Here is a 23,647-nt window from a genome sequence, read left to right as displayed (position 1 = left end):
CTTAAAAAAAAAATCCAGCTTCAATTGTTGTGAAATAATCTTGAAAAGATGATCTGAATGACTATAAACCAAATGTAATTTACCTTCCGAAGTCTGCAGACAGCCTGATGAGTTATCTGCTTATTAAAATCTCAGTGAGATGTTAACATCTACTTACGACAAATTTAAAATGTCGTAATTGTTAACTATTTCACTTTTGATAATTTCAGCAAAAAGGACTCATTAATATGCTTATCCCACAATCTCAAACCACCTCCCCAAATGCCAAAAGCCCCAATAGCCCCGCATTCAGCTGCGAAATCCAGTTTTCCCCAGCAGCTTTACAGTACCATTATACACTAATAATATAAAAGTCTGCAGCAAATTGGAAACTGAAAATGTGGGGAAAATGTAAAATAAAATGAATTTATTATAAAAAATAAATAGCATGAGGGATACCGTACAGGTTCCATTCAATTTCATATATAATTCATTTAAAAATCCATTTTTAATTCAAATGTAGCTGCCACAGAATTCTCATTATCCTTCAGAATGCAGCATCAATCATCAAAGGGCCACTGCTGTAAAATTTAAGTTCACCTTGCAGTGGCATACATGGAGTCTTCTTGTTATACTATCATTTGGACATCTTTACAATACAGTTTCCTTAGATGGATGTGATATTTGATAGCATAGTGAAAACTCAAAGTTAGAAACAATGGCATCATTAATTTTGCCAGATGCTAGATCTTTCTTCACAGCATTGACAATATCTAGATGCATGTAGTATGCACTGTTATATTGTAATGAAATACCAGCCTAAAGATGGTAACTACAAAAACCATACAATTCCTTTTTTATCAGTAGTACTTACTATAAAATAAAACCAACAAGATAAACTTCAACACTGTCAGCCTTATGGCATTTGTGGCATAATCCAAACACTTGGTTACATTTGTATTCTTGTGAAAATTTATTTGTTACAGTGTGATGAAAATTTACTTTTTTCAGTACAGGCAGAAGTAAAAACATATTGTAAAATAGTAATAATCACAGCTTAGTGAAAACTGGTTTACAATGTTTAAAAAGAATCTTTAAATTCAGGTAGTACTTCAGGGCTTTGGTTTGTTAGTACTCAGTTTTATGCTGAATTGCTGCACAGTGCAAGAAAAATTCTATACCAGTATACCCTGTATGGCAGTCCTTTAGTCTCACAGTCATATGGTGCAGGAAAATGTGTTGCATACTACTCCTGTTAAAAATAAAGAAAGCTCTGTTCAGATTAAAATTTAAACTTCCTTTACTATCATTAATACAAAAATATCAATTGACACTAAGAATTTTGACAGTGTATTCTACAAATTAACATGCTATGGACAGTAGCAATTGGAAGGTTTGGGGAAAGTTACATTAAAGTGTTTTATAAAAATAAATTATATGGGAAACACCACCAAACAAAATCAAGCTGGTGCCTTAGGCTTTCCAAAATAAGAGTAACATTCAGCTGGCACCATAACTGCTTTTCTTTCTCTCTACATATTTTCAAAATATCAACAATGCCATTATTTTTAAAAACTCTACAAATAATCATAATAATCCAATGGAAGCAGTAAAAAACTTCTGTCAGTGATCAGTAGCACAGGAGACAATGGTGACAGTGGTAGAGGGCTTCAACAGTGATCCATCCAACTGGTGTGGAGAGGAAGTGCACACATATAGAATACATTGGGTATGGTATCTCATCTAGAGTTCATGCGTAACTGATGAATGATGACACTTTCTAAGAGAAAAGAGCAAAACATTTGCTATTATATAATTGGAAATACAGGTAATTTTTAATAAAGTTAATAGAACTTAGCATTTATATAGTGCTTTTTTATCTTCAGAGACTCTTAAAGATTTTAATGAAATCTCACAACACTCCTGGGAGGTAGATATTATTCCCATATAAAAATGGGAGACTCAGATTGAGAAGAAATGTCCTGGCCAGTGCTATAGAGGGAGTCTGGGTTAGAGCCAGGATTAGAACTCAGAAGTCTGAGACTCCAAATTCAATGCTCAGACCATATCTCTGTCATTATACCAAAAATGTAATTCAACTAAAATATGTCTATAAAATGTGCATATTGACTGTCTATTCCCTCTTCTTCATAGGTTGCTTGTCCTCTTAAGCGCAGTTCATGTAAAGACTTACATGCAAAATTACTTTACATATCCCATAGTCCCACTGAAGTCACTGAACTACTCACACGTTTAAAGACTTGCTTGTATGCTCAACTTCAAGTATGTAAGTAGTCTAAATCACTTATATGGGACTATTCACATAGTGAAATCCTGGCTCTACTGAAGTCAACGGTACTTTGCCATTGACTTCAGCAGAGCCAGGATTTCACACATAATACATAAAGCTATGTGTAGTCTTTGCAAGATCAGAGCTTACGTTTGTACTGTGCGAACATAAAAGGTCTTTGATCCTGATCAGACTTTGGTAGTACCACAACATATATTAAATAATTAATTATCTGTCCTACGGTCTAAATGTGTAGTACCACAACAAATATTAAATAATTAATTAACTGTCCTATAGTCTAAATGTGTTTCCATTGTGCACAAGATGATATTTACTAAATCGGAGTTTAACCGTAAATGTAAATTTCAATATGCAGTGCAGCTTTAAAGAAAAAAATATTTGTGGGTTTTAAATGATGAAATTGCAGTCAGACATTTGAAAGTTAGTATAAGGTGCCTTCCAAAAGCATTTATTTATATAGCTGAAACTTCTTATATAAACTACTATGATGGTCTTCCCCTCCTTGTTTTCAAAAGCCATTTACAAGATATGCAAAATATAAATTCAGTGTATCCTTGCCACTTTTATTAACATGTGCCTATGCTTCACCTTTAAAAAAAATACATTTGTAGAATGTTTGATTGTGGGAACTGTACAATATTGTAATTTTAAAACAGAAAAAAATGTTCAAATATTTCATTTACCCTTTATGCCAGAACCTTGCCACTAGATGGCATATATTCATTATATTGGATAAAACAAGGCTAAGACAACAATTAGGAGAATGTGGGAACACAAGTGAAACAATGGAATTTCCCAATAAAATGTATTCTACATTTAATTTAGCAGCCTTAACAAAAATGAAGTGACATTATTGTTGTTATTTAATATAACTTTTGGTCATAAGGTTTTTCCATTCATACATGTCCATATTTCCTCCCAGATTTGAATAATGAACATACAGGAATCATAAACTATAGTAAAAGTTAACCTCCACCACCAATGCAGTTTTATAACTTCAGGTTCTTGGAGAATATGAAGCAAGGTAAAAGCTCTATTTGCTTAACATCAAATTTTATTCATATATGAACACATCTATTAATTTCAGTAGGAGTCACATGAGCTCATTTTAAGAACACGGTTCTTAATATCCAGTATATACATTAGATATCTATACACAGAGTTTGAAGACAAAATTTACAATTTAAAAACAAAAATTTGGTAGGCAAAAAATGCCTTCTTCCTTGTACAGGTCCAATTAATAACTGAACAGCATAACTATAGTAAGGTTTCAAAATCAAAGTCTTCCTCTTATAGACCAAACATAGCAAGTATGCAGGGGGATGTCACAGACTTGAGAGGATTAAGAAGTCATACATTGTGAATACTTCCATTATTCATGTCTTCATTAATTTCTCTTACACCTCACCCCTTCTAACATTTGACTTTGTATTCTTGCTATTAAAACAGATGTCCAAAGAGGTGTAAAATTTTCATAGGATATATTCCAGGGATGACCAAACTTACTGACACTCTGAGCCTCATACAACAATCTTCAGAAAGTGGAGAGCCAGGGCGCGCCTGCTGGGGCTCGGGGCTTTTGCCCTATGGGAGGCATCTGCCAGGCCTTGGGGCTTCAGCCCCGCTCCTGCTAAGCCCTGAGCCCCAGTAGGTGCACCCCATGGGGCTGAAGTCCCAAGACCCCCCTTCCCCACTATATAGAAGCCCCTACCCCATCACCTGCTGAAAAGCAGAGGTCCCAAGCTCCCCGCCCCAGCCCCATTTGGTAGGTGGAGAAGGGAGGGCCTGGAGGGGCTCCACGAGCCACACTTTAATTGTAAAAGAGCCGCATGCAGCTCGTGAGCCATGGTTTGGCCATCCCGGATATATTCTGGCACAGTGATGTAGGAATAATCTGGCAATGGCTAGAGAGAGTGCTTCTGGGACTATAAATCTTACAGCTTCCATGAGCTATAAGTTTACTTAAACAAAACTTAATTAATTTATTCTAAAGATAAAATTAAATGAAGACATCTGTATGGATAGGACCAAATTTAGATTTAAATTATATTGCTATAAATCAGAGGTCATTGTAGTTATTTTCATTTACACTGTTGTAAATGAGTTTAGAATCTGGCCCATAGTCAACAATTTGCATAAAGTCTGACCAATTCAGATATTAAAAGCAAATCAACTGCCATTTTAACATTTGAAATTTAAATTAAATTTCTTTTTACAATTTACATGAATGGATAGTACCAAATTATATTGTCTCCAGTACATCTTTTTGTATAAGTCCCAGTGACAAAAGTGGATCATGTACCAGTATAACTATTTCTGAACTTTTAAAATCATCTTTAGAAGAGTTTTTAATATAGGGAGTTACTGCTCTTACTTGTATCTTGCAAGAAGCCAAAAAATAAAATAAAATAAACCCACACATGGTCCTACATGGTTTTGTTCCTGCAGCTGATAGCTCCCAGTTTGAAAGCAGTTAACCCTTTTGATGTTTTCCAAAAAGCCAAATAAGAACAGAGACCAAGTAGTAAGATAGTTTCAAAGTGAAGTCAACATCTATAATGACAAATGTTAGAAAGAGCTCTGTCTGGGAGAGCTCAGTCGAAGTTAAGGGAATGAGCATTACTTGCACAGATGGAAGAGAAAAACATTCCCCTAAAGGAGAACAAGTTTAAAAGATGAGCTCATAGAAACTACTGCCAGCATACTACAGGTTTCAAACTGACTTAGTGATGTCAGCAACTGATATGCGATAGGAACATATAATTGGTCTGAAAACCATCCTTATTGTTGTAGCCTGTGTCAAAAACCTGAAACATGGTAGGATGGTAGCCTTCCCTCTTTAAAGATGTGCTCTTAAAATTCTGATCAGTCTCCGAACATTAGTGTTAACCTTGAGAGGATCTGAAAACATGTTTAACATGGAATTTAGTCTATAATTGGCATGAACCTTTGCAGACCAATGCTGTTTTAGAGATTATGCACATGATATTAATCATCAAGTAAGTGGTTTAAAGTTAAAATACTGTCATGTACATTCTGTACGGTCATATTTATAAAAGTCACAAGATGTTATTTGTTTTTTTAATCACAGTGAAGGATTGTGATCAGAAAACGAAAAGAGTAAACAACTAAAGATCAAAGTGGCCATAAGAAGTCAAGATATTGTTTGCTTATCATATTTTAAGATCTGAAAGAAACCCCTTAGAGATTGCATGTCATTATGAACCAAATTCTGCAACCTTTCTCACGCTGAGCAGCGCTTAGTCAGATCAATATTTCTGTTTATGGCCATGAGACTACTCGCATGAGCAAGCTGTACTTAGCATGAGTAAGGGTGACAGCACCTGACCCTATATAATTGAGTAGAAACTTGTGTTAAGGATCAGATTTAAAATCAAATACAGGGAAATTCAGTTATGGAGGTTACTCTGTCCTTAACTCCATACATAGATGCTGGAACACTTTTGTGATGTAACCTGACTCATTCTTCTGAGACCTTTCTCACAGACAGAGATATTGTAACAGTCATGCTTCTTTCATTAGACAAAGTTTTAAGGTGCTGAGTGGCTTATCTTATTGTAGTCACTAACTATATTGCTACCTTCAGAGGAAAAGGGACTCTGAACTGTATTATCAAGACAGCTAAGCTTCAGCTTTTTAAGACTTTTGCGCTACAAGCCTTTCTTGTTGTTGCAATTCCCTCCCCGCCCACCCCCTACTTAGAGTAGCAAACTTCAGGTACATGAAAACATATTACAAAATGCTGAACTCACCTAATTTTTTAACCAAAGATGCACACTAAACTTAAAACAGATATCCATAAGTACTTATAGGCACACAGTTTTCTCCAGTTTATACAAAATATTTAATTTCCGTGAACCTCAGAATAAACCCTTATATATCAATACTTAGTAAATAATTTACATTACCCTTTGGCTTACATCAACCCTTACACTTTATCTTTCTTTCCTTTTGAGAAGCTTTGTAAATTGCGACCTGCCCTCTTCTTGCTAATATTTAAACAAGATTAGTATGTTTTCAGGGTCTTTTCCTACCAATATTCACAAGTTGTTACTTTTTGTTTGTTTGTGGGTTTTTTTTTTTTCAGATTAGTTTCAGAAACATCCTTTTGCCTGGTTCTGATTCCTTGACCTTTTGCTAGGTTGGCTGTGGATCAGAGATTTTTCTCTGGTCTGGTCCTGGCAGTGGGCTCTGCCACTGAATCCTCAAAATACTAGTCTGACTTGTCAATTCTGTTTCATCTGGGGTTGCTGGATTCCTTCTCACATGTCCTGATAACTCCACAAGTGGTACTTCTAGTTTGCCTCTCCAATTCTAGCTGTGCTGTGGTGGCACTGGATATCTAGTTTGATCTGATGGTTTCTTCTTCAGATAAAGTAGTCTCTCAAATCCCATCCAAAACAGATGATGCTTTCAAAGGCAGGCACATTTAGACTATTGTCCCATATATACCATCACTTAAGTTAGGAAGAGCTAGTTTCTTTTTAAAAGCTATGAAAAAGAAGGCTTAAGCCATCCATAGTTAATTACTGTATCATACCACATTACTAGGGAGCTCATCTACTTTGCAGCATTTAAAATGACTGTTTTGAACTAAGTGGAAGATTTGGTTTAGCTCAGCATTTAGTGTTATAATGAGCTTTTAGCTTCATGTTATTATGTTTAGAACTTCTGCTGAAAAAGTTCTGATACTTAGAAATAATAAGAACTCACTAATGATTAATTGACAAATTGAGGTATGGGGCATTTATTGGGCATAACAGTTAGCTGGAAGCAGTGATGCACTTCTGGTCAGTAACTCACAAATTCCCAAGAAGAAGCTCCAAGTTTGGTTCTGCTATTAGGAAAATTATATATATATAAAGTCATGAGTCTGTTTTTCAGATGTCCTAGCACCTACATTTCCAAAGTTAATTAGAGATGCAGGTTAATGGAAGATGCTTGAAGACCTGTGAAAATCAGAATCAATACTTCTATGATGTTCATCAGAAGGACATGTGCATGAAAGAAGAATAAGAATGCCTTCAAGATAGTGAAGCTGGGGTAAGCTCTCTAACGAAAATATCAGGATCTTTAATAGGGTAGCAGCCATAAGTGTGGATTAAGGATAAACATTGCCTGAATCTACCACCTTTTTGTTGCCCTCCACTGACAGACTCTTCTTTCAACCTCTCCTTCACAAGAGAAACTAATCACCCAATCCCTTGGTTCATTGCATTGATCCTGTACATCCTATTAACTACATTTGCTTCCTTCAGCCACTTAACTTCTTCACTTAACATTCACCCTCAAATTCATTTTGCGTTACACTTGTATTCTTCATGCTGCATGAGTCATCTTCCTTTCTCATCTCTCCTCCAGCAAGGGCACCCACAGTTGTGGGACTCTTAATAGCTCACTCAAATGGTTGAATCATTATATATTTTTAAAATGCACCTTCTGGCTGAGACACAGCACGTCAAGTTACTTCAACCCAGAGTTCCTTTATTGTATCTTACTTGTGTGGAAACTGAGTTTTCTGGGGAAATTATGGTGCTATCAAACAAAATAATGACATCAATCATTTACATCCACATCCATTTCCATGCTGAAATACTTCCTTAAAACATGCTAAAAAAAACACAAATGGAAAAAATGCAAATACTTCAGTATAACCAGAACAAAACAAAACACAAACTGGTACTCCATAGCACTGTAAACTGGTTCTTTATTTGAGATAGACACATACCAGACTTCAGGGAACACGCTGGAATTCAGGGTAAGTTGGGTGCAAAGCCCTCTGTCCCCTACCCTCTGTATCTGAGCAGAGTTCTTCATCAATTACTTTGCACCATTAACTGTCTGTATTAAGGACTGTTCTAAGACAGAAGAACTCTAGGCAGCTGTTGTCAAACTACAGCACACTTTCTGATTATGGGCCTGATCCAAAGTAAACTGAAGTCAAAGGCCTTGTCTACACTACCACGGGAAATCAATCGAAGTTACACTACTTCAGTTACGTGAATAACATAACTGAAGTTGACAAAACTAGATCCACTTATCGCAGTATCTACATCCTGCTGTGCTGATGGGAGATGCTCTCCTGCTGACTTACCTTACTCTTCTTGAGGAGCTGGAGTACAGGAGTCGATGGGAGAGCACTCTGCCATTGACTTAGCGGGTCTTCACCAGACCCACTAAATCGACACCGCTGCATTGATCACAACAATGCTAATCTAGCCAAAAGTATAGACAAGCCCAAAGAAAGTAATTCCATTGACTTCCAGGGGTTTTGGATCAGGCCCAAATTGTGGCTGTAAGAAAAAATCAATTACGTCAGTGCTTTCCAAACTGCGGTCTGTGAATCACTGCTGATCCATAGAGATTTGGCTGGTCACATGGTGCTGGCTCTTCCTCTTTGTTTTAGCTATGAGACTTCATTAAAAGAGACCTAAAAATACATGGCTTTTCTAGCATTACTTCTCTAGGCAAGCAATACTATAGTTGTCTCAGGAATGTTAAATGATCATGAAAAAGGAGGGAAAGTAGCCTACGCAATTGTGAGTGAGATGGAAGATGGTCCCATGAGACAATCTCTTAAGAAGTGGCCCACCCTATCTATAAATTCAATAACGCCTGAATTAAGATCAATGTGTAAGTGAGGCTGCTCAATCTGATTTCATTGTCTGCAAACATTACGAGCCTCCAAGTAGCTTTTTAGCCCAGCATAGAAAAAAAATTATATTGTTAAAGTCAAGACACACACACACACACACACACACCCCTATTAGTTTGTTATGTTAAGTGACAGTTTCAGGACTTAATTAGTAAATGCAAACACCAGCAACTAACAGACAGGGAGTTGATTTCCATGGTAGCAGTAAAACCTGCACAACATACCCCCTTAGCCACTGCCCTCAGCCCTTCCCCCCGCCCAGGGAGGCAGAGCTGTTGGCTGAAGATTTCTTCAGTTCTATTTTCATAGACTGAGTCTCGGCACGAGGCTCGAATTTTGTCACATTTCCTGTTCCTGGGGCTGCCACTACTGGCTTTCCTGCTTTCATACCTTTTGACACAGGAATACGGGTGGGTGTAGGTCTCTGTGATGACCCATCCTGTCCTGTCTGCAAGAGAGAGAAAAAGAAAGGATATAATTGTAAGCAAGATTTTTAGGAGTTTTTCTTTAACAGATCCTAAATCTGTACAGTTCCTTATTTGTTTCTTCAAATTTTTAAAATATGCCTTGAAGCACTTATCCAGTGCACTGGGAGCCTCCCCCATGAATTAAAAATAATAACATAAACAAACAACTGGCCACAAATATATCCACCCCAGCCCAGGCCCTCCTTAACAAAGACAGAGAAAAGATGGAGTTTGCAAGCATGCCCAGAAGATTAACAAATCTAGGCTCTTGTGTACTAATGGTGGGGAGCAAGTTCCAAAATGGAGGGCCCCTCACAAGGAATGCCCTGCCACGCAGCTCCCTTTCACTTATATTGGGAATGCCTCAGCTACTCTCAACAGTGGCAGAAAATCACAGGAAGACAGATCATATCTCAGGCAACCAGGTCACTTTGGGCACCTAAATTATTTAATTAGTATTGAACTTTGGAATCAGGGCATCTCCTTTGGTATAAGGGTGATTGAATCCTTTGCAGCATCAGGGCCACCCAGAGGATTCAGGGGGCCTGGGGCAAAGCGGGGGAGCTGCGTCACTTGTACTCACCCGGCGGTGGGGGGCCCTTCAGTCGCTCCACGTCTTCAGCAGCACTGAAGGGCCCCCCACAGCTGAAATGCCACCGAAGACCTGGACCACCGCCGGGCCAGGGCTCGCGGGGCCCCTGTGGGGCCCGGGGCAAATTGCCCCACTTGCCCCCCTCGCTCCAGGCAGCCCTGTGCAGCATATTTAAATATTAGTGGCATGAAGCAAAACGCCAACAGTGAAGAAGACACTTTGTATCAGAACAGTTACTGCCCAATGGTGAATATCATGCTAGAGATGGACCCAAAATGCAGAGGTCAGATCCAGACTTTATTTTTCTGGTGTTCAGATCCAGTATTTTGGGTTGGCTTATTAGAGATGGGGGTCAGGTACAAAGTTCTGGGTCCATACTTTCGTTAAGTTTGGAGCTGTTCAGATCCAGGGAATTGGCCTAATCTTTTATTATTGAGAAAAGAGAGGAAAAAGGAGAGAAAGTCTCTACTCTCTTACCTACATTAATGTAGACAAGACCAGCACCAATATGGGAAGAGATGGACTAGAAACCTAATAGGTCTTTACTATTGCCTGTTCATCTGACAGGCCAATGTATTCTGCAGCAAAAGAATTTGGAAGCCATTCTTTGCCATAGAACTATAGGCCAGAATCTAACCATCATGTAGAGAAAACATGTATAGCCTTCCTTCATGGTTGAGAACAAAACATAATGCAAATGTAAACTGATGCAGCATTGCACATGCATTGCCCTATTTATCTCAGTGGCCTGTTAAATTTGAAGCTTAATTAACAATATTAGCTGCTTCACCACTGATCATTTTAAACAGAAAAAAAAATCAGTTATTGTCCTAATCCCAAACTCCCAGAACACCTCTAGTTCTAGAAGTCCCAGCTATCCTCAACCTAGAGGCTAAAAGACTTCCAGGTTCCCTGATAATTTCTACATAGTAATTGTGCAGAGTGAAGACCAAAGCTGCAGCACACTGAAAAAGGCAAACGTAGAAACAATATAAACTAAATTGAATCAACAAAATAAACAGTGTTGGGGGCACTTTGTTGATTGTAGCATTTAGTTGCACATTACAAACCTGAGTTTAAAATAATCAAATGAATCTGCCACAGAATCTCCTCCCTGCTGCACCAGACTACAGTCGAATCTAGGGCCCTTGCCACAGAGTTTAGTTTCAAGTTGCCATGGTGCACACAGGGTCCTGTTTATATGTACTGAGCATTGCAAAAAAGGATGCAAACTATCACCATCCTTACCAGTCAATCAGCGCTCTCCATTACTTAATGTTCCAAGAACAGTACAAAACCACATGCACACATACACAAAATAAATGAAATCACAATTGGGAAATTTGAATGCTGGCAGATCGATGGGAAGCAAGCCATTTTCAACAATCAAAAGCAGTGTTTACAACAACATTTAAAGGAACTCACATTTTTATGTCAAAACAAGTAAGAACCATGGCACATTGTATGGCACAACATGGAAATACATTCTATCAGAGTAGGAAAATATGTCAACATACCCTGGAGCCAAAATGACAAACATCCTGCACTCCCTGAAAGCTTTCCCCGGTGTGTAAACATACAGCTATTAAATGAAGTAGCTGGAATCTCAGGCATTTCTTGAGTTTTAATGACACGTAAATTATTAACTGAAGATTTTGGCACTCTAGAATTACTAGTTTCGTGTCTAAAACACTCAAAAATCATTTAAAAGTATTTTGACTCTGCCCTCCCCGGTTTCCAAAGAGGCACACTAACATGTCACTCAGATCACAGCTCAACACACAACTCCAAACACATTTTTTCCCTGCTAATTGAATGGAAAATTAGCTGTATGCGGGTCCCCACTGTCTGGCCAATGTGACTGAACAAACATGCAGCCTGGGCTTCAAACAGCCTCAGCCAGTGCTGGTTCTAGGGGTGGGCAAGCAGTGTGGTTGCCTTAGGTGCCAACTTCCAAGGGGTGCTGTGCCCCTGTGCCATTTGTGTGTGTGTGTGTGTGTGTGTGTGTGCGCGTTCTCTCTCCCCTTCCCTTTGCTGATTGGCCAGCTGTGGTGTTTTAGGGGGTTCAGCTGCTTATGAGGAGCATCTAAAACATGTTTTGGTGGCTGGGAAAATGGCTAGAGCTGCTTTTGCCTTTACAGTGTCAGTTATAGAGAACCTCTTGGTAAAATTTTGCAGGATTCAGAGTCCGGCTGGCTCCCTTCTGCCTCGCACATTTGCAGGTGACTGCATTTTTTTTCCTGCTTTATGCAAATACACAGCATCAGCCAGAATTTGGCTCTCTATACTTTTATGAAGTTAATATGGGACACCTATAATGCTGTCTCATTAGGACTTGCAGAATGAAGCTAAGCCGTTCTCTTCCCAGAAGTACACACTAGTGGAACATTATAGGTACCCAGAACTAAATTTTAATGGAGGATTAAACACATGCAACTGCCAAGGCTATTTACGCCCGTAACAGTGGCGGATTGCAGAATATGCAGACATGACTACAAGTATACTAGTCAAAGTGTTCGCAATGAGGATGGTTGGTTGGTTTAAATAAACAGCAATGATTTGGACTTTCTGAAAGGTTAGCATATTCTTAAGTAGTTTATAACACAAATCCTCTTGAGTGTATTTTATTACTATCTGAGAATAGCTATGTCACTTGCGCATTATCTCTTGTAACATCTTTTAATATGTGCAGGGAAAAGTGGTACAGAGGGAGCAAGATAGATAACACAATAGAGAATTGGGTCCCAGGCCTGTAAGAATGGCACAGAAGGTGTGTGGAACACACTGATGAGGAAATTACAGGACTGATAATCACGGACTTTTGTGGCTTGCATGAGTTAGCCAACCACATTAGCACTTCCAAGATGGTATCTGTAATTTCGTTCAAATTGAGCCTGCTGGAGGCACTTATATAGATTTTTGGAAAATAAAAAGAGTTAGACAGACTAGAGGGGATGTCAATTAAAAAAAAATACCCTATGTCCTAAATGGCCCAGACATGAAATTACAGCCACCATCTTGGAATCACCATTCAAGGAGGTTTCACAGCTCAGGCAGGACTCCCAAAAATTACATGCTTGACCCTATAGAAATATCCTCCCTGTATAACTGGTGGTTCTGCAGAGTTTTGTTCCTCCACCACCACCTCTATTTTATACAATTAGGAAAAAGTTAAAACCATGGCAAATCTGTCATAAAACAGACAAGAGCCAGGAACTTCAGAATTAAATCTCTCATTCTGTTCTTTATTCACCTTACTGGGTTCTGTATTGCTACATACATCCTATCATTTAGTTGAAAGTTATATACTAGCTAAGCACAATGGACTAAGTTAAGAACTGACACCTACAAAAAATAGAACAGGGTTTCTCTCTGCATTGCCCCCTCTTCTTCTCTGCCCACCTCCCCCAACCACCACAGGAAAGTTTACAGCACCATCATTCTTTCATTTCCTACAGCTTTTCAAGGGCTTCCTTGTAAGGCTCACCTCCAGTGGTTATCATGAGACAATGTCAAAATGGACAGTTTAAAAACACAACAGGGCAAATTCTGCTCTCAGTTACTCCAGCTGAAATCCAGAATAACTCCAGTGAAGTCAGTAGCATGAACAGTTTTTTGCAACTGTTCTTCCACAATGGGGTCTCACACAAAGTCCATTTTATGGCTTCCCATCTCCCCACCATGAATCCTCTGCTACTTACCACTGATTGTGTTCCTCGTGTGGATGATGTTGTAACTGGAGTTATAGTTATGGTACTTGTCACTTTGCTTGCTCCAGGCCTGGAGGAGAAATGGTTCCTAGGGGAACGAAGGACGGTACCAGTCATAACCTCCTTTTCTGCTGCTACATTCATTGGTCTGACCGTTATCACAGGACTAGCTCCCTCAGAAGCAGCACCAGGGGAGCGTTTAAACTGAGAACCTAAGTGAATGTGAATTTTGTTGTCCTCTGTTGTTATAATGTTGGCATTGGCATTGTACTTCCGGATTGGGGTTGGGACAGTTTGTTTTTCTGGTGTTACTTTGAAAACAGCCCTTCCCATGGTCATATCCTGCAATTCTGGAGAGAGAGAGATTTCTGATGGTGCTGCAGATGTAGATACTGTCATAATCTGAATTGGGGACATGGGTCTTTCCATGAAAGGAGCTCTCCCTCCATCTGAAGACTTTTCTCTGGAGAATGTAGTTATAGTAACAGGTGACATAGCACGCTCTGGGCCCACTGAGTTCTCGCCACCTTTTCCTTTTTGTGACACATTTGGAGAGGGAATGATGGTAATCCGTGGCTTCTGATTTCCCAAGGTTGGAATGACAGTGGTGCTTGAAAAGAATTCCTCAGATGTTGGGCTAGTTATCTCCAGAGTAGCTGTACTATTCTCATGATCTGGAGTCACCCGAATATGAAGAGGTTGCCCCTGCTTTGGGGAAAGGACAACCTCTCCAGGATGTCCTGGGCTACCATGTGTTCGGGCTCCTTTATCATGAGCTCCTTGGGACACATTCTCTCTTTTTCTCATCCATGGTATCCAAGATTTCCTCATTGCAAGCTCATTTGCTGCTGGGGGATACCTGTCAAGCACAGATGAGCGCTCTATGGGTTTTTTCAGCCCTACCTGTCGCAGATTACTCATGATGTGATTTTCCTCTTGGAAGGATTTCCTTATAAACACAGCTGGGGTTTCTTCTTCTGCTGCTTCACTGCTTACTGCATCAGTCTGCACCCCAGTAGATGTCACAGGAACATCTACCATTCTTCTACCATTCATGCTGGGTCTAAGAACACGACTGTAACGCTTAGAAAGCTCTAACTCTTTTGTTAAGTTCAGGACTTCCTGACCCATATTTTTGTTTTTATCTTCTTCTTCCATAAATCTTTGTTGAAGAACGGAATAATCAACTTGGAGCTGGGAAAGCTGGTCTTCTTTGTTCATCAGCTCATGAATTTTTTCTTTAAGAGCTTGCACTTCTGCTTTCAAATCTCTGCTTTTAGCTTCTTCTAACCTAAACCTGTGCCTCAACTCTGCTTCCTGACTCACCACTTCACCCTTCTCAATTGCTTTGTTTTTGGCAATCTGGAGCTTCATTTCCTCCAGTTGTTGAGAAAGGAAGTTAGCTTTGTCCTGCTCAGTCCTAAATTTCTGCTCCAGCTGATCATATTCATCCTCTGTCTTCATCAAGTCTCCTTCAACCACTTCCAATTGTTTAAGACGTTTTTTCAGTCTTTCAATTTCAATGGTTAGTTCTTTAATCTTGTTGTCCTCATGATAAGCAAGTTCTTGTCCTTTTCTGGCTCGACCTCTTGCTATTTCTCTTTCTACTTCCTCTATACCATCAATTCTTTTCTTTAACAAATCAACTCTACAACTCAGTTCAGAGGATTTTTCTTCTTCACTTTTCAGTTTTCCAATTAACTCATCTCTTTCCTTTGTTAAACTGGACACTTTTCCCTCCATTTCAGTTTTCAGTTTCAAAAGTTTCTTACTTTCGTCTATTAATTTCTCAGTCACATCCATAACTTTACCTTGTTCCACCTTAACATTTTTGTTCAGACCTTCAACTTTTCTTTCTTCCTGCTTTATTTTTTCCATCATATTTTTTCTTTCATCCACCAGCATGACAGTAAATGACTTCAGCTTGGTAAGGTCCTCCTTTAAGCTTAGTTCAGCTTTTTCCAACTTACTTTCTGAAGATTCAAGATCTTTCACTCGATTCTTCACCATGTCCAACTCACTTATTAAGTCTTTGGTTAAATTCTTTTCTTTCTCCAGATTTAAGTGCAACTGGGTACATTCAGACTTACTTTTACTAAAAGCCTCTTCCAGCTTCTCCAGTTCTGACATTCTCTTCTGCAACTTTTCCACTTCAAATTTCAGCTCTTTGCTATGATGTTCTTCCTCTTGCAGTTTCTTTTTCAGCTCTCTACACTGGGATTCAGTTTTTGTGATCTCCTCATCTTTGCCTTCCATCTCAAGTACACGCTTGCGTAGATTTTCCACTTCAGCCATCAAACTAGAGTTTCCACATTCTCCTTTTGCTATTTTATCTCTTAATTCCTGAAGCTCTTCCTCAGCCTTGTGAAGATTTTTGTTAGTTTCTTCTAGCTCCTCAATTCTACGAGTCAAACCAACCAGCTTAAGTCTCAGCTGTCTATTATGTGACTCTTGATTACCCAGTTTAGCGGTCATCTCCTCATGCTCTTGAGAAAATGATAATGTCTTGTGTTCAAGTTCTGCTTCTAACTTCATCAATTTTTGTCCATCTTCTTTTGTTTTTGAACTAATAACTTTAAGCTTTTCTTCTTCCTCCTTTAGTTTCTGAGCAAGATCTTGTATTTTCTGACTCTGTTGACCAAGTTGTTCAATATGCATTTGTCTCTCATCCACTAGCATGAGTGCAAATGACTTGAGTTTGACCAGTTCGTCTCTCAGTTTATTGAGTCTCTTTGTGTGTTCTTTCTCCTTGCGGGCTTGATAGATTTTTTCCTGTTCGAGAAGCTTCTTTAACCTGAAAAAAAAAAAAGAGAATAAATACATTATACGAGTGCAATTTTCCCCTTACATTTGAAGTTTCAGCCACATTTTCTATGGGTTTTCATGTTTGCATTAGTGTCTTAGAGCACTCTTTCAACACTTGGTTCCATATATATCTCCCAAAGCACAGTTATTTAAATTAGGGAAGCTTATTGGAAATCACACAATCATTTAGTATTCTGAAAACAAGTGTCAAGTGTAAGATTTTATCCTCCCACTATCCTCCCTACACATTTTCCCTTTTATCTGAATGTAAATATATTATTTCAGATTTCCTCTTTAATCCAATATATATGTGGCATTCAGTTGCAGAATATGTTATCTTCAGTAGCAGAGGTGACAAAGAAGATTTTAACACTCAGCTTTGAATTGAACTATTCCAAATGTATTTCTCCATAATCATCCCACCTGAGAAAGTGTACAGTTTACCCAACATGACATATCTATAGATGTACTGTCCCTTTTATACTGTGCCAGCTTTATAAGATGGAAGTCTCATTAGCTTGTTGTACATGCAAGAATGCGTGAAATGAGATCAGAATTGAGTGAGTAGCTTCAAGCAGCCAGCCTTCACCAGATCAACATTGGTCAGAAGTGAAACAGCTGAACAGAAGAACAGGATGTCAGCACTCGGTCACCATCTAGACATTGCAGCAGTGGAAAATTAATATAAAAATAGGTTTGGCTGCTTAATGACTGCTACGGTAAAGACTTAAAACTGTTTATTCTCCTGGGCTCAATTCCACATACAGCACAGTACACAACTGGTACTGCTCTACTGACTGCGAGGATCAGACTGATCAAAGCTTTGGCTAGAACACAAGTTCTCTACTTGACATACAGCAATTAGAAAGCAATTGAATTTTCTGACATTTCACAGAATGTAAAGGCTGATATATGAACTAGATCTATTATTATCAGAAAAATGATTTAAATCCGTTATGTGCAATGATACTTTTCCAGACCTATTCATATAACATTTCAAAGCAGAAACAAAGTATAGTTGTATACATTTTAGGCTTGTGCTTTAAATCCAGAACACATGAATATCAATGTAGAAAGTGCTAGTGCATTATTTAGCAGAGATTTGTAAACAAGTTGTTTTTCCACTGATAGAGGTACTGTTGTTGTAGGGATATTTGTTGCCATAAATTTAGGAGTACTGCTGTAAAAGAAGTAACAATATTGTTTTAAAGAAGATGACACAGATATGTTTACACGAACTCCTGGGAAACTACATACTGTTCAATCCATTATCAAAGTACTCTCAGTTCCCATATGAAGATCCATCCAACAATACAAATTCATTTGCTTTCTTCAGTCTATATCCAAAACATTTTAACCCTTCACAACCAAGTGAAGAGCTAATTTGTTTGGACCTTGATTTAACAGCAAGAACTAAATTAACTTGGTTGTCAATATCTATTAATGTCTTACTCCTGATTCCATGGGGATCAAGAAAGACCAATAACTGGGATGAAAAGCCATAAGAAAGGCGCGGGAAGCCAGAACACTGAAGGATTCAATAGGCAGGGAAGGTGAGTGTCAAAGAATGTGACTGAATGAAAGGGTGGGATGGGACGTGGGTGGAAGAGGAGAGTAACAACATTAGAAATGGAACTCATTATTGGCTCAGGAGGAAAGGCAACAGTAGGAGCAGGAATGATCACTAAGGCTACATTTTAATCATGGGTATTTTTAGTAAAAGTCACAGACAGGTCACGGACACTAAACAGAAATTAACGGCCCGTGACCTGTCCATGACTTTTACTAAAAATACCAGTGAATAAAACTTGGGAAGTCTGCCCGGGACCCTCATGAGTGCTGGGGGAGGGCAGGCCAGCTGCTTGTGGGGGTGGGAGGGTGGGGAGAGGAAGAGACAGTGTGCGGCCCGGGTCCCCCGCTGGTGCGGGGGGGTAGGAGTTGGAGGGGCCAGCAGGCTCCCTACCTGGCTCCATGCCTCCCCCCACAGCAGCAGCAGAGTTTGGGTGTGGGAGGGGGCAGGGGTTTGGGACATGGGACGGGTTGAGGTGGGATCTGTGTGGCGCTTACCTGGGGGGCTCCCTGGAAGCGGTGACATCCCCCTCACTCAGCTGCTAGGCAGAAGCATGGCTGCCTCCAACTGCAGGCACCACCCCCGCAGCTCCCATTGGTCGTAGTTCCCAGCCAATGGGAGGTGTGAAGCCAGTGCTTTGGGTGGAGGCAGCATGCACAGCTGCCTGCCCACACCTCCAAGCAGCTGAGCGAGGGATATATCACTGCTTCTGGGGAGCCCCCCAGGTAAGCACCACCCAGAGACCACCTCACTCTGTCCCATGCCCCAACTTACTGCCTGCTCCCACACCCAAACTCTGCTGCTGGGCATGGGAGTGTGGTGACCCGAGACTGCCCCAGCAGCTCCCAGTGCACCTGGCACAGGGGCTGCCTGAGCTGCCCCTGAGCCAGGTGCACCAAGTGCTGCAGAAGTCACGGAAAGTCATAGAATCTGTGACTTCCATGACAAAATTGTAGCCTTAACTATCAGGTGCAGGATGCTGTAGCACATAGCACAGAGAAATGGGTAGAGGAAAGGGAGGGAAATCAGGGTTGCTAGCAGAAGAGAAAAGAAAATGTACTAGGAATGGGAGTAAATCAGTTTGTCTGTTGCATCCCCTAAGAGATGTGAAAAAATTAAAGTGAAAAAAAGAAGATCCCCAAGCAAAATGTCTTTATACATTCTAGGAAATTGTGCATAGGATGGCACTACCAACACCAGCCTCCGTACTGCACGTTTCTTAACAAATAAGAACTGCTGAACTAAGCTCTTATAAGGTCAGGTAAGCAAAAAGAACTGTATCCTTGAAAACTCTCAGGCCCCTTTTCCCAAAAAAGTTAATTTAAAACAGCCTAGGTGTTTGAATTACTGACATTCAATTAAGGTACATACCCCCTCTGAATCTGGCTTAGTGTAAATTAGATTAATAAGAACATAAAAATGGCCATACTGGATCAGAAAAATGGCCAGTATCCAATCTTCCAGCAGTGGTCAGTGACAAATGCTTCAGAGGAAATGAACTGAACAAGGTAATGATTGAATTTTCCATCCCATCGTCCTGTCCCAACTTCAGGTAGTCAGCAGTTTCGGGACACTCAGAGCAGGGGGTTACATCCTTGGTCATCCTGGCTAATAGCCATTGATAGGCCTATCCTTCATGAACTTATCTAATTCTTTTTTGAACCCTGTCATACTTTTGGTCTTCACAACATCCCCTGGCAATGAGTTCCACAGTTGACTGTGCCTTGTGTGAAGAAATACTTCCTTATTTTTGTTTTAAATTTGCTGCCTATTTATTTCATTGGGTGACCCATAGTTCTACTATAATGTAAAAGGGTAAATAACACTTCCTCATTCACTTTCTTTACATCGTTCTTGATTTTATAGACCTCATTCATATCCCACTAGTCATCTCTTTTCTAACCTGAACAGTCACAGTCTTTTTAATCTCTCCTCATGGAGAAGTTGTTCCATATCTTAATCATTTTTGTTGCCCTTGTCTGTACTTTTTCCAATTCTAATATATCTTTTTTGAGATGGGTGACCAGAACTATGTGCAATATTGAAGTTATGGCCATTACATGGATTTATGTAGTGGCATTATGACATTTTCTGTTTTGTTATCTGTCCCGTTCCTAATCATTCCTAACATTCTATTAGCTTTCTTGACTGCTGCTGCACATTGAGCGTATGTTTTCAGAGAACTATCCACAAGGACTTCAAGTTCTCTTCCTTGAGTGGCAACAGCTAATTTAGACCCCATCATTCCGTATGTATAATTGGGATTACATTTTCCAATTTGCATTACTTTGTATTTATCAACACTGAATTTCATCTGACATTTTGTTGCCCAGACACCCCGTTTTGTGAGATCTCGTTCTAATTCTTCACAATCAGCTTTGGACTTAACTATCTTGAGTAATTTTGTATTGTCTGCAAACTTTGCCACATCACTGTTTACCCCTTTTCCCAGAACATTTATTAATATGTTGAATAACACTGGTACCCTACAAATCTTTAGGGGCCTCTGGTATTTTCCTATCCACTGTGAAAACTGACTGTTTATGTCTACCCTTTGTTTCCTATCTTTTAACCAGTTACTGATCCATGAGAGGACCTTCCCTCTTATCCCATGACTTCTCACTTTGCTTAAGAGCCTTTGGTGAGGGACTTTGTCACAGGCTTTCTGGAAGTAAAGGTACAGTATGTCAGAGGAATCACCCTTGTCCACATGTTTGCTGACCTCCTCAAAAAATTCAAAGATTGGGGAGACATGATTTGCTTTTACAAAAGTCATGTTGACTCTTCCCCAACAAATCATGTCAATTCATAATTCTATTCTTTACCATAATTTCAACCAATTTGCCTGGTACTGAAATAAGATTGCCTCTGGAACTTTTTTTTAAAAAGTGGCATTATGTTAGCTATCCATCAGTGATCTGGTATAGAGTCTGATTTAAGCAATAGTTTATATACTACAGTTAGTAGTTCTGCAATTTCATATCTGAGATCCTTGAGAACTCTTAGGTGAATACCCTTTAGTCCTACAGACTTATTACTGTTTAATTTACCAATTTGTTCCAAAATCTCTTTTCCTGACAACTCAATCTGGGACAGTTCCTCAGATTTTTACCTAAAAAGAATGGCTCAGGTGTAGGAATCTCTCTCACATCCTCTGCAGTTAAGACAGATGCAAAGAATTCATTAGCTTCTTCACAACGGCCTTGTCTTCTTTGAGTGCTCCTTTAGCACCTCAATTGTCCAGTGGTCCCACTGATTGTCTGGCAAGCTTCCTGCTTCTGATGTATTAAAAAAAAATTGCTGTTAGTTTTTTTGTCTTTTGCTAGTTGTTCTTGAAGTGCTTTTTCGGCCTGCCTAATTATACTTTTACACTTGACTTGAGAGAGTTTATGTTCCTTTCTATTTTCCTCAGTCGGATTTGTCTTCCAGTTTTTAAAGGTTGCCTTTTTGTCTCTAACTGCCTCTTTTTCTCTGTTGTATAGCCATGCTGCTTCTTTTTTTTTTTTTGTTTCCTTACTGTTTTTTTATTATTTGGGGGATACATATAATCGAGACTCTGTTATGATGTTTTTTAAAAGTTTCCATGCAGCTTACAGGCATTTCACTCTTGTGACTGTTCCTTTTAATTTCCATTTAATTAGCCTCCTCATTTTTGTATAGCTCCCATTTTTGAAAATAATGCTAGTGTGGTGGATTTCTTAGCATTTCCCCCCGTACAAGCATGTTAAATTTAATTACATTATGGTCACCATTACTGAGTGATTCAGCTATAGTCACCTCTTGGACCAGATCCTGTGCACCACTTAAATAAAAAATTCTCTCTCCACTTGTGGGTTCTAGGACTAGCTGCCCAAGAAGCAGTCATTAATGATGTGTAGAAATTTTCTCTCTGCATGCCATTCTCAGGTGACACATTCCCAGTCAATATGGGCATAGTTGAAACCCCCCAATATTATTGGGTTGTCTGTTTTCATAACCTCATTAATCTCCCTAGGGATTTCACAATCACCATCACCATCCTGGTCAGGCGGTCAGTAGTATATTCCTACTGATATAGTTTTATTATTCAAACATGGAATTTCTATACATAGAGATTCTCTGGTACTGTTTGATTCATTTAAGATTTTGATTATGTGAAAGAAAGCATAGAGTCAAATATATAGTGCCACTCTCCCACTTTAATTTACTCTCCCACCAGTGCCACCTACTCTGTCATGCCTATATGTTTTGTACTTTGGTGTTACCATGTCCCATTGATTATCAAAATTCCACCAAGTTTCTGTGATGCCTCTTATATCAATATTCTCACTTAATTCCAGGCACTCAAGTTCACCCAGTTTAGTATTTGGACTTCTTGCATTTGTATGCAAGTGCTGATAAAATGTATCAATATTTAGTTATCTGCATTCGTGTGATGTAATTGACTGGGGCTCTTTCATTTGACTGCTTCTCTTCAGCTTCTACTTGTACTGAATCAACTTCTATCCTCTTCTTTTTACTAGGATATAGAGAATCCTCGTTAATAAATCCTCCCCCCTAAGCGATGCATCTATCTGAACTGTATGCTCCTCAGCATTTGTTGGCTTTCCCCCAGTCCTTAGTTTAAAAACTCCTCTATGACCTTGCACCAAATATTTGAATGAGCATAAGGGAAACTAAATGGGTATCGAGTACATACCAAAGAACAAGAAAAAAGTAGAATGGATGATACTTTAATTTACTCCCTCTTTCACAGTCCTGTTATTTTCTTTGCTCCTCTTTATGAGTTACTTTAGTTAGACATGTTTTCACTCCCTTGGACTCAGTAGGCCAAATTTAAAGGCAATGCACAGGGAGAAGGTGTAAGTTAGTTTTGGTAGGTGAGTACCAATCTAAGTTAATTTAATGGTATGTCTACACTATGGAGACTATATTGGCATAGCTACATTGCTGTAGCTATGCTTGCATAACCTTGTAGCGTACATGCAGCCTACACCCATGGAAGGGGTTTTTCCATTGGTGTTAGAACACTACTTCCTTGAATGATGGCAGCTACATCAACGGAAGCATTCTTCTATTGACATAGCTATGTTGCCCTGAGGATTAAGTTGGCATAGCTATACCAAGATGAGGTGTTGATTAATAATGGCTACCAAAAAAGAATCTGCCCCCTAAATCCAAATGTATAAAAAACCAAAACGACAACCACACTAACCATTGCACTTGTTCTAGTCAACATCCATCTGTCCTCTGGAAAAAAAAAAACAGGCCTCTTTTAGAGTACTGCAAATTGAGTTCCCAAAAATCAATCATCAGTTGTGAAAATCTTGACCTAAATGAATTTGCTTCAACTATACATGTGCTTCTTGCACTCATTCCCCATTAATATCTGAATAAACAACCTTTACTGGCATAAATATTCACAGAAGAGGTGTCAAAGTCACATGGACAAATATTAGCAGAAATTATGTATTTGCATCAGAAATCCTCGCACATGCCAGGAAAGGTCATGTGACTTATCTGATTACTCACAGCTGACCAATGCAGTACAATCCACA

At 39.2% G+C, this 23,647-nt stretch overlaps 1 protein-coding gene across 8 annotated transcripts in view; it reads right to left on the bottom strand.

The window, feature by feature from the left end:
• Positions 1–384: 384 nt before the first annotated feature.
• Positions 385–23,647, bottom strand: part of FILIP1 (filamin A interacting protein 1) — a 193,116-nt gene continuing 169,853 nt past the window's right edge. For 7 of the 8 annotated variants that reach the window (XM_039529196.1, XM_039529194.1, XM_039529195.1 and 4 more), the window contains 2 exons: positions 13,727–16,529; positions 6,036–9,414 (listed from right to left, as the gene is read on the bottom strand). In XM_039529196.1, coding sequence (XP_039385130.1) covers positions 9,208–9,414; positions 13,727–16,529 — 3,010 coding nt within the window. In that variant the 3' untranslated portion in view covers positions 6,036–9,207. Of the gene's footprint in view, positions 1,760–6,035; positions 9,415–13,726; positions 16,530–23,647 lie in introns of those variants that run through there. The other variant, XM_039529199.1, reaches the window with a different exon arrangement.

Source organism: Mauremys reevesii, linkage group 3 (genome assembly GCF_016161935.1).
Source record: "Mauremys reevesii isolate NIE-2019 linkage group 3, ASM1616193v1, whole genome shotgun sequence".
Lineage (NCBI taxonomy): Eukaryota > Metazoa > Chordata > Testudines > Geoemydidae > Mauremys > Mauremys reevesii.
Note: the sequence above shows the minus strand (reverse complement) of the source record. Positions and strands in the feature narration are given on the sequence as shown.